Source organism: Gossypium raimondii, chromosome 1, assembly GCF_025698545.1.
Source record: "Gossypium raimondii isolate GPD5lz chromosome 1, ASM2569854v1, whole genome shotgun sequence".
Classification (NCBI taxonomy): domain Eukaryota; kingdom Viridiplantae; phylum Streptophyta; class Magnoliopsida; order Malvales; family Malvaceae; genus Gossypium; species Gossypium raimondii.
The window spans coordinates 48,767,355-48,786,432 of NC_068565.1; the positions used below are offsets into that span (position 1 = coordinate 48,767,355).

At 32.2% G+C, this 19,078-nt stretch overlaps 1 protein-coding gene and 1 long non-coding RNA gene across 2 annotated transcripts; both read right to left on the reverse strand.

Moving 5' to 3' along the window:
• Nucleotides 1-1,625: 1,625 nt before the first annotated feature.
• LOC105786259 (uncharacterized) lies at nucleotides 1,626-2,076 on the reverse strand. Its single transcript, XR_001131344.2, has 3 exons — nucleotides 2,035-2,076; nucleotides 1,897-1,955; nucleotides 1,626-1,772 (listed from the first exon to the last, which is right to left on the reverse strand). It is a non-coding gene; the product is annotated as an uncharacterized LOC105786259 (long non-coding RNA).
• Nucleotides 2,077-2,151: 75 nt separating this feature from the next.
• Nucleotides 2,152-3,195, reverse strand: LOC128035549 (zinc finger BED domain-containing protein RICESLEEPER 3-like). Its single transcript, XM_052625539.1, has 2 exons — nucleotides 2,606-3,195; nucleotides 2,152-2,488 (listed from the first exon to the last, which is right to left on the reverse strand). Exons 1-2 carry the CDS (start codon nucleotides 3,193-3,195, stop codon nucleotides 2,152-2,154), a joined length of 927 nt encoding a protein of 308 aa, XP_052481499.1.
• Between the last annotated feature and the right edge of the window lie 15,883 nt (nucleotides 3,196-19,078).

Here is a 19,078-nt window from a genome sequence, read left to right on the forward strand (position 1 = left end):
AATTATTCAAAAATTAAATAGATTCTTGTATATTTTTCTTATATAGAATAAATTATTTATTATGTTTTTATTTTTGCTAAGCTACTTTTTATGTATAATATGTGAAAAATGTAATCTATAATATATATAAAAGCACAAACTTTTTAGAAAAATTGAGAATATCTTCTATTTTTGGGTAATTAGGCAAATATGTTGATTTTGAAATGTATTAAGGGTTTTAGGTTGTTTTCTCAAGATTCATGGAAATAGACCAAGAGAAAATGAAAATGCTTCTTGCTAGATGCAGTTTTGTCCCAGCTGCGTGTGTTCCTCACGATGTGATTTTTAAAATCGTGACCCACTTTAACCATAACAGTTGTGAATTTTGGGACAAAACGAGAATTTTAGGATAAAATTGATACATCCCATCCAATCTTTCCTGTGGTAGAAAATAATGTTATTTTTAAAAGCTTTTCAGTTAGAAGAGTTTTTTTTATTTGTTATGTCTAATTTTTTTTAACATTTTGAAACTGTGTTTCATATCCCGTGGTAAAGGTTTCCATATGATATATTTGATGTCAAAGGTGACATGGATGTCACGGCGATGTTTGATAGGTATTGTCATAGTGAAAATGTTACACTAGAGTTATATGTTAATTTTGTTGATGTTGAGGAAAATGGTTTGGGTTTGACTAGGGGTGTTCAGTCGGTTAACCGACCGGTTAATCGACCCGAAATTCTTGAAACTGAATTAACCGACCTCTTAAATTTTTTAACCGTTAACCGAATCGAATTTTTTTAAAAATAATTAACCGAACCAAAATTTTTTTCGGTTAATAAGGTCGGTTAACCGAATTAACCGAAAAATACGTGTTAATCATTTTTGGTTAAAAATTACCCGAATTACCCGACTTACCCGAATTGCCCGAATTACCCGAATTACCCGAAAATGACCCAAATTACCCGAATTACCCGAAAATATTTAAGCCTAAAGCTGCAGAGTTTAAAAAGGAGAGTACATGGTTTCAATTTACAAAGCTTATGGAGGAGAATCTACGGCAGCAAGCAGAACTATTAAGAAGGAATAATGAGAAGAGAGAAACCATCAACCGTTACTGGGTAAAACTCGGCGGTAGAGAGTGAGAACAAGATCCTACAATTGCGAAGTGCCTCTATTGCTCAAAAGTTGGTGTGAAGCGCAATCATTCTCAGAATTCAAGATCAACAGGACTATTTCTAGGCAAGTTCTTCAATGGAGGTTGTTCATAGTTTCTTTTTTTTTTTTAATTTCCCATTTGTTGATCTGTAATTAAGTTGTCTGAAATTTCTTCCATCAATTCAATAAGTAGTTTATATCAATGCTTAAAGCAATGCTGACTTTCCATTTCTTTCGAATGAAGAACAGTGGGGGAGATTTGTCAATGTAAATATATACATCGTAGTAGATTTCATGCACCGAAAGTGCTCACTATAGCATTACACCTACCATGAATGGTTTTGAGCAAAGCTTTGTAAATGAAACTACATACACCACAATAAAGCACTCAAAATGTGAATAGGATTCCCATGTAACAGTCGGTCAAGACAAAAGCTGAAATGATCTACGAAACAACAAACTTCAAGACAAAACATTACATAAATCTTTGAATCACTACATAATTAAAAATATTACATAAGTCTTGAATTAACACATAATTGAAATGTATGTTTTTAACATTCTCCATTTATATCCATTTCATCTTTCCAAACTATATCCATTTCATCTCTCCAAAATATCTCCATTTGCATTAAACCTAAAAAAAAACATGAGCAAAAATTTAGCATATAATAGAAATATACGCATTTAAAAAAAACTCAAATAATATAAACAAACGAATAGATTATAAATTAACAAGAATAAGTTAGTAGTAAGCATACCCTTCAACTCACGAAAGCTCATGAATCTAGGGTAGGCTCTAATGCATTCCAAGAAATGTCTAAACATTGAATCAATTAAATAAGTAAGAGTGATATGGTAAAAAAATTGAAACTATTAAAATAAAACAATAAACATACCATTTTCAATCTTGTCAAGCTCTTGGATTTGTTCTTCAATCTTGTTTATGTCTTCTTGTGATGATGATCTTCGAATCCAATCTTAAGTATACACAAGAGCTTGTACAATTTTAGGAGTTAAAGAACTCCTAAATTGATCAAGCACACGTCCCCCGGTGCTAAATGCAGACTCAAGCAAACCGTGAGAAACCGTATAGCTAGCACATCTCTCGGCAATTTTGAAAGAGTGGGAAATCTAGGGCTGTTCACTTTCCACCACAATAAAATATCAAAATCTTCAACAAATTCTTCATTAGCCTCAGCTAGATATTTATCCAACTCAGATGTTTTATCCTCACCACAAATTTCCAACTCACGCTTTTTACACAAAGCTTGCATTCGCCTTTTCATTTTTTGTTGTGGTTCACCAATAGAAACATGTGTTGACACACTCGAACTCGATTGACTGCAAGTACTATGAAGTGGAGGCTTATACTCATCAAACAATTCATACAAAGATTCCTTCAACTTTTTCATCATTTCACAAGCTTTTTCAAAACTAGACATTTCACTAAGTGCAAATTCAAGATACTTTAGTTTTTGTCTAGGATCTAAATCACAAGCAACAAACATAAGCAAATTCATCTTATCAATATCACCCCGATACTTATCATACTTCTCTTTCATCTTGATGGCCATAACATTGAAATCAATATTACTATTTAACTGAGCATCTCGTAAAAGAATATCAATTTCGGAAAGCTCATCAAAAAAATTATTGGACGTGACATATGAAGTGCCAGATATACGCAAAGTGACTTCATAAAAGTGTTCCAAGAATTCCTTCAATTTTCTAACATTATCCCAATCATCCACACTAGGCCAACCCTCCCCCCTTTCAAGTTCAGCCCTAAAGTTTGTATCTTGCTCCTCAAATCTCTCAAAAGCTCTCTCAAAGTTCTGAGCAGTGTCTAACATTAAGTAGGTCGAGTTCCACCTAGTACAAACATCAAGACACAACATCTTCTTGCACTCTATCTTTTCCACCACAACACACTCCTTAAACTTTTGTAATCTAGCTGGAGATTGTCTCACATATCTAACAGCCCCCCTAACACGTTCAACAGATTTATTCATTTCCTTTAAGCCTTCAACAACAATCAAATTCACAATGCGTGCCATGCATATCATATGAAGATATTTACCATTTTGAACTAAACCCCCTCGAGGGTTAAATTTCTTTCTCAAATAACCAATAGCAACATCATTTGAACTTGCATTATCAACGATGTGATAAACAACTTATCAATCCCCCAATTCAACAAGCATTTCTCAATCAACATCCCAATGGACTCACCCTTATAACTAGAAATTGGACAAAAGTTTAAAATCTTTTTATTCAATTTCCAGTCGTTATCAATAAAGTGAGCAGTGATACACAAATAATTAACTCTTTGTAAAGATGTCCATGTGTCAATAGTCAAGCAAACTCTAGAACAAGAACTTCTCAAAAGTTTTTTTATCTTGACCCTTTCATCTAGATACAATTGATAAACATCCCTAGTCATAGTAGTTCGTGAAGGAATATGAAACCTAGGACATGCCACAAACATAAATTTCTTAAAACCTTCACTTTCAACAAACTTGAAAGGTAATTCATCAATCAGAATCATTTGTGCTAATCCTTTCCTACATGCTTCTTGATCAAATCTCCAAGTTGAAAGATTCCCTCCCCCCCCTTCAACTCCCTTTCTAGGTAAAACTAGTTGTCCTTGACTAGTGTCAACAACATTACTAGGATTTTTCTTACATGAACCAATATGATATTTCAATGACCCCGTACCATTTTTTTTTCATATCACAACAAAATTCTTTTTCACAATAATTACATTTAGCCTTACTTGCACCCTCACTATTAATAAACTTAGTGAAGTGAGACCAAACTTCTGACCTTTGAGGAGGGGCTTTTCTTTTCCCGGTAGTCCCCTTTGTTTGGATTGAAGCTCCAACTCCCAAATTTTCAGAATCTATCGAAGCAGGTGTAACACTACCCTCAATAGATGTTGGTTCGGTTGACATTCTGCAAGATCAAGAGCACATATACAAGTTTAGTTTAACCGATTACAAAATTAAGGTTTGGATGAATAATCAAAGTATCAAACATATACAAGTTTAGTTAGGATATCAAAACACTAAAATTGCCCACAAAAAATATGATATAAAAAAAATATTACTAATTAAAAAGTAAAATTATATAAATACGATATTATAATTTAATTTATAATTATTAATTAAAATAACTGATATAAAAAAATACGTTGTGTTAACAAAATTCATGATAGTTTTATTTCGCCTTTTTGTATACTTTTTTTCTTTATCAAACTTTGTGTGGATATCATGTAAGGAATATCATTCATCTCTGGGCTGCTTTAACTTAGATCAAAGAAAACTAGGTGTGGCTTTTTCTGCTACGGGATCAAACTCCTCCACCATTTTTCTTTAATGTAAATACCATGAGGAAAAGAAAACTATAATTATAAAAGCAAAAGGGAAGTTGTTTAGTCAAAATGCTAGGTAGCATTACTTTGTGTTATTCATGGTGTAAGCTAAGCCCCACAAAAAGAGCAAATAGTTTATTGGTAATGTCATCATAGTTTTAACTAAAAGGTTTTTGAGGTTAGTTGTGAAGGTTGAGATGCCAACATCCCACAAACTGTCAACAAAGGACAAAACTTCTCTCTCTTTCATATATCAAAACACAGGTGTAGAAAAGAATATTCACCAATTTTGCACCAAAAAAAAAAAGGATTGGATCTGTTGATTATGCAATGCACTCCCACCTGTATGTATACATAAATTTTTTTTAAGAGGTAATCAATCTCAACATTTATAACTGTTTTGTTGTTTATACTAAAATAATTGTTCTATTATTTTGGGGTTAATTATGTTGTTTTTTAAACATTGAATCAAAAATTTGTTGTTTGAGTTGGCAATCCCAAAGAAGTTATATAGACTTATCTATCTGCTATATGACAAAATATTGAAAAACTTGTATGTTGCAACATATAATTAGAACATTATTAGCAACATCAAAACAACCGTGACTAAGATTAGCTAGCTTCTCAAAACAACAGCCAGTAATCAATGTGCATTAAAGTTTAAACAAGCCAACAACAGCCAACTGATCATTTTTTTTCTTACATTAATTACAATATACATTAATTACAATATATTCAATAATTTAAATTTTAATATTTATTTATTTTAGGATCATGATTCATGACTATTAAAAAAAAAAGAACTCATTAATGATCAAAGAAAATTAAATTTAGTGGCTTTCACAATGTCCTTGAAAAGGAAGGGCTTTCTAAGCTAAGTAATTAAAACAATTAGCTATATTTATTGGGTTGGAAAAAATAATGCTGAAGGAACCTAATTATTTCTTTAAAGATTCGATTCACCGAAAAATTTAAAACCAAAAAAAGATATACAAGGTATGAGGTTCGTGGAGGTTTAATGGAAAGCAACATTTGGTTATTTGCAAGAAAGGGTCAAATTTCACTTCAGTTTACCCTAACTCCCTAAGTGTTCATAATATAATATATATACCCTAACTCCCTAAGTGTTCATATTTACAAAAGAAGGCATCAATCATGGATAGCATTGGTTAACATGAAGTGAAGAGGTAAGAAGTTAGAAGAAAGCAAACCTGATACTCGGCGACTCCAGCGAGCAGCGACTCCCGATTCTTCTGTCGAGTGTCGACTAAGATTGAGAATGTAGATATCGGGGGTGTTGGGTGTTGGGTGTTAACTGTTAAGACTGAGATTTAGGGCTACCGGCTGGCTACGGGTGAGACTGTGTGTGTGAGTCGGGCTCGGGACAGTGTGAGTGACAGAGTGAGAGTGAGAGTGAAAGGCTGAAAGTGAAAGTGAAATTGTGAAATTAGGGAGGACTGGAGGAGGGCTGGAGCTGGAGGGGTGTTGTGATTTGTGAAAGACTAAAATCTGCTGCTGAGAAAATGGAAGTGGACCAAATGGAATGGTACTAATGGACAACAACCCATGTTCTACGGTTCTAGGGCCAGGGGTGTTGTGAAAATTGGGCTAGATTTAAATTGGGCTGGGTTTAAATTGGGAGGAGTAGGCCTAGGGTGTAAATTCGGTTTACCCAAATTTTTCGGTTAACCGACCCGTGTCGAACCGATTTAACCGTTAACCGAACAAACCAAAAAAACTTAATCGATTTCAATCAATTTTTTGGTTAATCAACCGATTAACCGAACTCGGTCGGTTAACCGAAAAAATTCAGTTTTAACCAAATAATGCACACCCCTAGGTTTGACAACAGTTGTAAATACTAGTATCGTACTTCATGTGGGAGACGAGCAATACATTGCTCGTATTCATGGTCTCGATGAAGTAATGGTAGGTGAATCAATATAATTTGAAGAGGGTATTATAGGCATTGTCCTAAATTTGAAATCAAATAATGTTGGTGTTGTATTAATGGGTGACAGTTCGATGATATGAGAGGGAAGTTTTGTAAACCAACAGGAAAAATTGCTCAGGTACTAGTGAGCGAGGCAAATTTGGGTCATGCAGGAACCAGAAGCAAAAAGTCCAACAACACGATTGTGCGATGATTTCATAGCGTTGTTACAAAGCTCCTATCAAGAAATGTCAGAATCATTAATGGGAAGGCATTCCTCGGTTTCAGCTTTGGCATACAGTTAGGGTTAGTTGGTAACTTGAGCTTGGAGATCCCAACACAATTGTGAGTGCTTTTGATTTCTGTAATAGCTCAATTTTCAGTAGTGTCAGAAACAGTGATTTGGGATCACTAAATCCAACAAGTAAGCTTGAAAATTTAATAAATTATAATTATGGGTCAAGTGTGAATTTAGAAGAATTTTTGAATTAATTAATTTTGTGATTTAAAAAGAATTTAATAGGTAAATTGGGTCTAGAATGAGGTATCAAGACCTCGAATTCATAAGTCGAGCCATAAATTTTTTTATAAATATTTATGGAGTGTCATTGAGTTAGTATTAAAGTTTCGTTAGAAAATTTTAACGTTGGGATAGTCAATTAATTAAAAAGGACTAAATTGAAATTAGTGTAAAATTTGTTAAATTGTGATTAAATAGCTTAAGTGACTAATAAGGAGGGATTTAAAAGACAATTAGGCCCAAATTATATGGGATGGACGGTTTGGGCAAAAAAATCAACAAGAAAATAAGGAGAAATAAGGGAAAAATTGGAAATTTTGCAAATTAAACATATAAAACAAAGACAAAATTGAAAAATCTAGAGATTTCACCATTTTTCTTCAGCCAAAATGCCATAGGAGAAAGTTTTCAAGCTGGTATTTCATATTTTTCATCATATCAAGAATCCGAAGATAAACGCGAAAAAGAGAAAATATCAAACTAGTCTTTGAATTTTTACAAATTCTACTAATTGGCCCAGGTAAGTTCATATGGCTAAATTTGATGAATTGTTATGAAAATTTCATGAATTCTATGGTATGTTATTGTATATGAATGTTATTAAACTGAGATAATTGTGAAAATATGAATGTTTGAATAAATGTTCTAATTTAGTGGAACATTGGATTGAGTTCTTTCGTTTAGTGGCTCATACGCATTGACGGAAAAGACCATGGTTGGACCATGGCAATATGTGATATGTGATTTCCGTGCAAGAGCATAGCTGGGCTATGGCATCGGTGTGATATGTGCTTCAGTGTAAGACTATGGCTGGGCTATGGCTTTGGTGTGTGATAAGTGATTATGTGCAAGACCATAGTTATACTATGGCATTGTGAAAACGAAGTACTCAATTCCGTAACCGTTCCCTAAATTGATTAAGAAAAGTAAGCGATAAATGGACCCAAGAAATTGAAATTGATTATTATTTGATATTGAGCTTAATTAAGTAAATATTAAGATAAGTAATTTTATTGAATTGAATTTAGAAAATTGAATTGAATGAGAAATATGTGTTAGTATTGAATTATGTTATATGTGTTATTAAAAGTAAAATATATTGATACATGAAATTTTGTGCTAAGGACTAAATTATAAAATATATAAAAGTGATATGTGAAATACATGATAAGGATTATTAGTGAATTATGGATGAATAATGAATTTAGAAATATATTACATGTATTAAAGATAGTGAAGATATAAGTATACGAATTATCGGTGCAAGGATTAAATTGTAAAGTATATAGAAGCATTATGCTAAAAGTGTAAAAGTGATATATGTGCATAATATAATTTGCCCAAGTAGACGAGATTAGAACTACTAGAATATTAGTGGCATACCATTAAGGAACCTTAGCATGCTCTCTGATTATTAGCACATCAGTGCTTTCTGATTATTAGCACATTAGTGCTCTCTAATTATTAGCACGTTAGTGCTCTCCGATTTGCACATATGTGCTTTCTGTATAGCACTTTAGTTCTGTTCATTACTGCATAATAATGTACCTCTGTATTTGTTTCGTATATCCGGTGTGTTCTATAAAGTCTACTTTGGGATAAGAATATGAAATAGTGAATTGAAAATAGAATGTGAAATATGTTGCAAATATATTAAATATATGAGTTATATACTAATGAAATGACTATGGAATGGATATTGCAATTATATAATGAAATGTGAAATAAATTGTGAAAAGCTATTTATATAGCAAGCATGAGAATTGAGATATTTGTGAAACAAATGAAATATGATATGGTTGTTGTAATAAACTCAAGTGTGACATGTCGAGAAAATAAGTTTATCAAAGTTGAATTTATATATAATATGTGCAAGTATGCTAACCAGTGTGGTTGCTTGATACATAGGCAAGTGCCAAGCCATTGGCGGAATGGTAATATTATTATTTATATAATGCTTTGAATTGGTAAGTATTTAAATAAAAATATGCTAGTGCTCATGAAAAAAGGGTAAAGTTTAAATTATACAATTTTTTTTATGAAATAACTTATAATGCAATCAATTTGAAAAAAAAAAGGCTTTGGTTAAATGCACTAGCTTGTGACCATGGTTGAATGATATGATTATGACTTGTGTGTTAGGCATATGGGATAAATGTGGAAAGTAAAGAAATGCAAATGAAAATAAAGAAATTTAGAAGAGTTAAAAGTTATATATAAAATCTTACTAAGCTTACATAAGCTTACTCCTGTGTGTTTAATGTTCTTTGTAGATTGATGTGAAATTGGTGGACCAAATCAACACATCAAGGCACACTATCCAGATTGCTTCGGTAAATTTTATTGTTCTTAAGGTTTATATGGCATGTATAGGGTTTAATTGAAAGGAAGTGGAGGTGTTATAAACTTAGTTATCAACATTTTTCACTAAAATAGTTTTGGACAGTAGCAATAGTCCGAATTTAAAAATTCACCAAAAATTGTGAAAATATAAATAGAGGTTGAATAAAATATGAAATTAAATCTTATTGAGTTTAGTTTTACATAGAAGAAACGGTGTAAGCAAAAAAATTCATATTATGAGATATTTAAATTTTTATGAGACAGAGTCAGAGTGATTTCGGAATCCCCTGTTCTGACTTTGGAAAATCATTAAAAATTTTATAAAAATAATTATGGGTTATTTATATGTTTAAAATTCTTAATGAGTCTATTTTCAATATAAACAAATAGAAATATCATCCAAATCACGTACGAGGAGATAATTAATTTTTAGTGAAGAAGGGTCAAAAATGTCAGATAGCAAAACAAGAATGACTTTAAAGAATAAACTGTACTTATTGGCTAAACCATAAATTTTGAAAATTTTATGGTAAGAAGATATGTGAGTCTAGTTTTAGATAAATTTAGTGAATCTTAATTCGGAGTTCCGTAGCTCAAGATATAGATAATTTAATGACTATGACTTGAGTGGACAACTTTGATATGATCATAAGTAAATAGTGGAATTATGTGTAATTATTCTGTAAACTCCGGTAACATTCTGTAACCCTATTCCGGCGAAGGGTGTGGGTTAGGGGTGTTACAATTTCAACTTTCAATGTCGATATTTTATGTTGGAAACACTTATGCAGGTATGTCATCAAGTTACACTGGTGGCAATCGTCAAATAGTTTTGGTTTTAACGTAGGATTTACAAGAACGAATGATGTACTCCCTACAACCTACATTAGTGAAAGGACATCCAACCCTGGACATGCAACTAGGGTTGATAACGAATAGGAAGCTGGGAACAAAAAAGGAAAGGGAGTTGAGAACGAAGAGGGATCTAGAACCGATGATGATCCAATTGAGGAGTCCGGGCCGGATGGTTCGAAAATTATATTAGTTTTTTAACCAGAGGTCATTCTTACTGAACCAGAAGGGAGTGGATCTGACGATGAAGGTCCAAACAATGCTGGAGGAACACATCTAGATTTTACGACATATGCACCTCAACATCACATGCTTAATGTCAACCTTGATGTTGAAAGTGGATTAGAATTTCCAAAACTTCCTCATAAAAGATCAGACCATGCGAGTTCTTTTACAAATTTCGGTGATTTACAAGTTGAAATGGAGTTCTCCAAAGATGCTTTAGTTGTTGCATTAAAGCAGTATAGCATAAAGCATGAGGTAAAATTCCATGTTATAAAATCTCAAACCGAAAAGTATGAGGCCAAGTGTGTAATGTGTGACAGTAGATGCATAGAAAATTATGACATCTGTGAGAGAGAATACAGAGTTCTGGACAATAAGAAATATGACACTACACATACTTGTGTTGTTGCAGGTGCGGCATAAGATTATCCAAAATTGGATTTTGACCTGATCTCTGACATTGGCTTACATATTTTGAAATACTTGTGTTGTTGCAGGTATGTTACAGGATAATCCAAATTTGGATTATGACATGATCTCTAACATTATCTTACCTAAGGTGAAAGTGAGTCTTAGGATTCCGATGTCAATTTTGGTTGTCAATATTCGTAGTCAATATGATTACACCCTGTCGTACTATAAGGTATGGGTTGCAAAATAGAATGCTATTGAAAAGAAGTATAACAAATGGGATAAATTTTATAGTGATTTGTAGAAATGATGTAAGGTACTGAATCAGTACGTACTAGGTACCGTATTCGATCTACAATGAAACTTGTGTATCATGGCAATCGAATTGGCCAAGCGAAAGGAATTTTCCATTTTTTTTACATTCATGCATTGAATCATTCTTGTACTGTAAGTCATTAGTACAAATTTACGGCACATTCATGTATAGGAGATATCAACATCACTTGTTGTTGGCTGCTGCACAGGATGATAATCGAAAAATCCTGCCAATAGCTTTTGCAATTGTTGAAAAATAAGTCACTAATGATTGAGATTTCTTCTTGACTAACTTGAGAAAACATTTTGTGCCGCAACCCGATATATGCATAATTTATGATAGGGCACCCAAAACACAAGCTACAATTGATAAACGTGGAAGCCTATGGGATCGTGCACAACATAAGTATTGTATACGTCATATTGCGTCTAATTACTTGGGCCAATTTGGTAAGGATGATAAGCAGCGACATGTTATTAACATGTGTACATAGTAAATATTATTTTTTATATCATTCTTTAATATATACATTGTTTGCATTGATGAATATACTCTTTATTTTCTTCGACAAGGTATAAGCTTGTCCAACATCGGTTCTATGAAATGTTGGAGAAATTTCAGACTGTAAACTCTCAGTGAGAATTACCTCGACGGGATACCTAAAGAACATTTGTAACACTCCTTACTCGAACCGGTCACTGAGTCCAAGCTACGAGATGCCACATTTGTTGCTAAAGAAACTACTGACGAAAACATTGAAAATAAATCAATTAAACATACATCCATTTCATAAAATCATTCATTTCATAATAAAATTTTCAAGGCTAAATCTAGCTTACGAGGACTTGAATGTTAATTCGACATGAAATAGGGCCACGCTATAAAATTTCAAAACTTTGAAATAGGTATCGCTACATCCTTATAAGTACTGATACTTTTTATAAGTACTGATATCAATTTGTGAATTTGTTTATTTTGTAAAATCCAAACCAAAGTCATATGTATCGATACCCTGATATAAGGTATCGATACCGTGATATAAGGTATCGATACTTCAGTCCGATATCGATATCAAATTGGTATTTTGTTTGTTTCAAAACCTGATTGGAAATTTTAAGTATCGATACTTTTGCCAAGGTATGGATACTTCAATCCCAAAATGTCAAAAGCTTTCATTTTATGCCCATTTCATGCTCAACTAAATTTGCATTCAAATGGTGCCTTAGGCACACTTAAAAACCTGCATTAGACTCACTAAATTGCATACCATCTCATCAAATTCAATCAAGTCTGAACACTAAATGTAACATGTCCACAACTTTGACCAAAACTTAGCAACTCCAATTGCTTAATTGCAATTCAACTGACATTCATATACCAATACAAATCGTCATATTTTCATCCCAATATGCATCAAACCCTACTATTAAATTTCTTACCAATACTTCAACATTAAACCAAAACACCTTCATTCTACCATTAAATCAACCAACTTCTGTACATCAATATGAACTTTAAACATACCATTTCCAAGATGAACTCTCTCAACTAATCACAATTGTACATTCATTCCATACTATTATCATTGTCATATTAAATCACTACCAAAATATGCCATTAAAATGATGCATGGAGCTTTTAACAAACCACTATTCTATTCATATATGCATATAACCATTACCAACCTAAAGTAAAGCATTCATCAAGGTTTAAATCAAAACCACATCCAAAATAAATACATATATTAACCCTATATACATGTCACATAATCAGAGGTGAAACGTTCAAAGACTACCGAATCAAAGGTTGGATAGTGTAATATTTGAGTTGATCCAACTGACGAGTTCTGCAAACTGAATCTACAAAGAAAATAAAAGTAAAGGGGTAAGCATATCGAATGCTTAGTAAGTCCATATGAAAATAACTTAACATATCTTGACATTTCAACTAGTTTAAGTAATTGAAATACAATTGTACAAAACATGGAATTCGTTTAGCATCTTTATGCATACGTATACAACTTCACAAAATCTCCAATAGGTTAGTCCATTAATACAACAAGATTATAGTATTCAATTCATACACAAGTACAACCATGCCATTTTATATCATGTTATTCAACTTTGCTCATTTTGTAAACATATCAATCTAATAACTTGATACAATTTAGTCCTACATAGCATTTTACACTAATAAGGTGAGTTCAACATATAATGAGTAATATAGCCTTATAAATGTAATATACTATTCAATATATTACAATACACATAAACTCAATAATACAATACCATTTGTATCCTTTATTCATTATATAACCATTTGAGCATGAGATTTATATCATTTCACTGTCATTTCTCTTTTCCATTAATCTAGTAGCCCAATGAACTATAATAAATAGATTCGAATACATGGGTAACTACACCATACCAAGTTGCTCGTCAGAGTAGTAACTACACCACATCAGAACACCGAAGTGCAAAGGTCGTAGGCATCATAAAATCAGTAACAATACATCCCTCCACCACACTAGTATAACTCAATAATCCGCAAAAAAATTTGGATTCCGGTATAATCAGTAATATCTCTGTACCATCACATATATTTCGTACAGTGCATAAATAACCCTATTGGCATGCCAATTGTATCCTATCCTTTAATACGTTCACTCAAGCACTTTTACCATGTATAATTAATTCATTTAACTGAAATGTAGTCAAAACACATATCATTCAAGTATATCAACACTCCATATTCATTCAATACATCGTATTCATTCATAATAATATTTCCCATACTTTACGGTTTAGTCCATAGATGCCAAAATCATGAAATTATATTTAACTCTACTAAAAGACATTACAATATAGACCAATCATAACATAAACAACGTAGTAAGTTCCATGTGAACTTACCTGGCAAAAACAACAACAAACAAGGTGTCAGGGACTAATCTATAATTTTTTTCGCAATTACCCTCCGATTATTTCAGTTCCCAATCTATAATAATTTCTTTCAATTTATAATTCCAAACATCTTATAATAGCCTATTATAAACATATATCAATTCAGATTCATTTTTCATATTCCCCTAATTTTTGCATTTTATTCAATTTAGTCCTTAAAACCAAAATAGTCATAAATTTCAAATTTGAGCCTCGATTTTGAAACCAATCTCAATTCCATCCTTCTACAACCCTCTATTATCTATAGTTATATAATTTATCATCAATTTTTATATATTTACACTTTAGTCCCTATATTAAAAACTAATAATCTTCACTTTACAAAATAGTCTCTTTTTTTCATTTCTAAGCTTCCAATCTAACCATTTAACATCGAGAACCTCAAGAATTCAACATTGGAAATTTTTAGAAACTATAACAGTTTAGAAAACTGACATACGAGTTAGCTAAGTCGAGCTACAACGATTACTAAAACATAAAAATCACAAGAAATTGACTAAAATGAACATACCATGCAAGGGATTAAAGTTGGCCAAAATTATCGGTTCTTTAGCTATGGAGAACCAGTGGTGAAGAAGAAAAAAAGTACCTTATCGTTCCTTCCACTTTGTTTCTTTTATTTTGTTTTACATTTTAACATTTTAATTATAAATTCTAGTAAATTAATGCCAAAAATGTGTTCTAACAGTCCACTATATTATACTATAGCCTAATTGCCACTTAAACCTTAGTTTAATTACTAAATAATCCCTTTAACAAATAAAAATTCTATACCAATTAACTTTTACCATTTTTATGATTTAGTCATTGTACCTTAATTAGTCACTAATTCAACAAAATTACCCATCCAAAATTCAATTCACCTATATAATAACTCCATAAATATTTAATAAAAGTATTTACGAGCTCGGTTTATGGAAATGAGGTCCCGATACCTTATTTTTTAACACCACTGACTTTAAGGTTGTTACACTTGTATCTCAATTAACTATCCGTTCAATAAAATTACTAGATCAAAATTTAATATAACACCATAATAGACTCATAAATATTAAATAATAATATTTATGAACCCCATCATCGAAAAATAGGGTTCTGAAACCACAGTCCTCGGCACTATTAAAAAATGAGTTGTTACAACAGTGGACTCAATCATATGATGGATGTCCATAATATGAACACATGACAACAAACCTAGTGGAATGCATAAATGTCGTATTGACGGGATGCGTCATTTGTTGGTAACCTCAGTCGTCAAAAAAACATATTGGTACTTATCAACCTTGTTTCCAAAGTAAGTAGAAAAATATGTTGGATAGATAAAGGGCGACTACATTTGGTGAGAGGAAGTGATGAAAAATATTACAGAAAATGCAGAAAGAGTGAACTCTATGTCTGCAGTGTGTCACTAGTGTCCAAATCAAATATTTTGGGTTGCGCAGTTTCGTAGACCCGATGAACGTATTATCGAGGGATCGTACAGTGTATACCTAAAACAAAGGATCTACGACTGTGGGATATTTCAAGCACTTTGTATTCCATGCGTACACGTAATTGTTGCATGTGCCTCGGCAGATCTGGATTGCATGAGCTATGTTGATGAAGTGTAAAAACTAAAATGCATATATAAAGTATAGAAATCTGAATTCCCACCAGTCCCAAATGAAAGAATGTGGTCACCTGTTTCAAGCGTTCCATTCGAGTTGCTATTAGATATTACATTGCATCGCAAGACAAAAGATCAATCGAATTCTAGTCAGATATGTAACCATATGGATATTCGAGAGAAGATAGACCAACCGAGGTTATGCAATTATTGTAGGAACCTTGAGCATAGTAGGACAACATGTCCATATTTGGAGGGAACATTGAAGGGATGGTCGAATTAAAAACTTTATTCATTTTTTTCGTAAATTGTAAATATGTATATTATTGATGTAAAAATACAATACAATACAAGTAATTTTTACATTTTTTTCGTAAATTGTAAATAAGTATATTATTGATATAAAAATACAATAAAAATAACTTTTTTTCATTTTTCGTAAATTATAAATAAGTATATTATTGATGTAAAAAATAAACAAACACTTTTTTGATAAAATGCGAATAAGTATATTATCTATGGAAAATTTTATTACAAACTTAATGATGATTTACATGAGAAAAATTTAAATTTCAAAAACCATCTCCATCGTCAGCCCAAATGTGTGCCACAACCCGATGGGTGTTGATTACGAGGAGAATTTCATCGTGGTTGGGGTTTCAACTCATCATCTTCATCACCTCCATCTTCATCTCCACCTCCGTCTTGATTTTAATCTTCATCTCCAACATTGTCTTCTTATTCATTTTGTTCTTTCGTGCTAGAATGCTTTTGCATCCTAGGTTCCCATCGTATATTATTGATGGTATTAATAGATGGTTGCGAAGATGACCCACCTCTGAAGAACAGTGATGTTGGGGGTGTTTATGACACTATCGATGGAGAAGTATATGGTGTCGAATAACCCTATTGTAGATAGAATGTTGGAATTGTAGGCGATGACGGATACATTGATAAATGTGGTGCAAAAAATATTCTTGGAGAATGTGTTGATGCATGGTACGATGGTGCATAATTTTGTGCTAGTGTAAAAAATATAAAGTTAATAAAAGCACCAGAAAAATATGAACCATACTGACTGAGAGGCGGTGCACTCATTAGTGTAGTATTTGGGGTTGGAGGTGATAATGGTGAACTCGACACATGTACTCCCAATCGTGGCCTCATGTGAGGTCATGTTGGCATTTTACGATGAATTTGTTTACTCCTTTCCTCCTCCGACAATAGATATAGCTTACCATGAAGTTTAAACCATGTTATGTAATCAGAAGAGGTTCTCAAATCCGATAGGACAATTGGTTCATGCAGAGGTATGAAATTGTACCTATGTTCCCAGATGTAGATATATTTGGCATGAAATTTAGGTCAATCTTCATCGGTTCTCTCCTACAAGTCGATCTTGTGAAGTTCATCGAGCTCTTAAGGTGACGAGAAACTCGAACTAGTACATCACTCAATCAAATTCGTGCATCTCAACCGTTGCAAACACCATCAATAACATTTTGACGTGCCAGATATTGCAATTCGCAAAAAAAATCGGTTGGGATGCATTCTTGAATTTTCGATTCAAAGTATTACATCCATTCAAACTACAATACAATATTATAAATTTTATTACGTACCTAATATTAAATTTCAAATCCTTACGAAAATGTTATATAATTGAAAAATTCAAAAACTAACATCAACTTCTGATCGTTGATATAACAGTAGTCGAATATCTTTGAGCTCATTCGGTACCCCACATGACTCACGTCATTATTCCACCTATTCAAATAATATGTTATTTCACAAATATAATAATGGAAAAATATGATAATTATATTATTAAATTAATCTTACCTTATTACGAGTGGGAATTGATAAGGGAAGTTTACTCGAGGACGTAGAAATGATAGGCGGTACCATGCTCATGACTGAAGGAGTATGCAACCACTGATTTTAATTTTTTTGTGTTTTCGTTGCTCGACTCATCTCTCAATACAATATCGCCAACACAGTTAACTCCCAATTGAGTCACCCGACTTCATTTAAGTCAACTAGTTGTAGGAGCCACCTTAAAAGTATTAGATTTTGAGATTTATCTAGCATTAGAAGACCTTTGATTAACCTTAATATGAATGCCCATGTGAATTATTGTCTTTCAACCGCACTAGAGGAGTTGTCGAGATATGATAAATTGTCTTTTAATCATTTCATTTCTATTCGACTACCACTAAACTTGTACGACACATTGCCTAATAGTTGATAGCAAATTGCGCTTCAATCGCCAACACGCACTACCCCCCTAACGATCGGCCCACCAACCGGTAAAACAAATTGTAATGCTACATCCTCGAGTGTAATTGTACGCTCACCGCATGGAAAATAGAATGTGTGTGTCTCGGGTCTCTATCTGTCCAACAAAGTGCTAATATATGAGACACGTGCAAGAATCCCACCTTTTGCAAGTGTTGTTCAATGACATGCGGTGCCCTCGCACTTAAATTGTGTATATACGTCTCAATAATTCAATCTTCGGTATGATTATATAAGCATAAAATTTTAAATATTAAAAATATTAACAACTTAATAATTATATTAATTAACATAAAAATGTAATGATATTTTCTTACCAATTATAATTGGACGTTGGAAATGTGTTTGTGATCCAAACGAATAAGAGGCATCAACATTTTTAATTTTATGAAATTCAATTAAAATCAAAGAAATTACAAAATATAATGAAAAGAATAGATGGATTGATAGAATTGAGAGAAGAGGATTGAATGAAGAAAAAAGAAAACAAGTAGGGTATATATAGAAAATAAAATATTCTTTGGGAGAAAAAATAAATTAGTCGTTTCTGACCGTTGAAAAAAAAAGTTTTTTGACTGTTAAAAAAATTAGCCATTGAGAATGTTGGATTGTTGGATGATTACCGTTGGGACGAAAATGCCTCTAAATGACCTGTTTCTCTAAGTTTCAGGGAAAAAAACCGATCTATAACCCTAATTTTGTTTCAAAACTGACATATTGCCTAATTATCCCTTTTATTTTCTATCAAATTACTAACTTGACACTTAAACATAATTATAATTTAATTTAAAATTATTAATTCACATATAAAATTAATTATAATATACATTGTAATTACAATTTAAAACTAATTATAGTATATGTAATAATTACAAATTATAAAATATAAATATTATTATGTGAGTGATGGTAGTTTAGAAGCTTTGGTAAGTTTTATATATGCTTTAGTTTATGTTGGAAAAATAGATTTTTGAAAGTTTTGAGGCATATTCTCAATTAGTAAATGTAAAGGTTTTGATGTCTTAGTTGATTTATTTAATTTTGGTATATAAATATTGGTCGTGAAGATGGATGATTGAAGATTATGCGTAAAAAGTGTC

Coding starts and splice junctions, on each gene's coding strand:
- LOC128035549 (XM_052625539.1), bottom strand. CDS start 3,195: ATGGCACGCATTGTGAATTTGATTGTTGTTGAAGGCTTAAAGGAAATG. Junction 2,489..2,605: donor GATCCTAGACAAAAACTAAA/GTATCTTGAATT, acceptor TCCACTTCATAG/TACTTGCAGTCAATCGAGTT.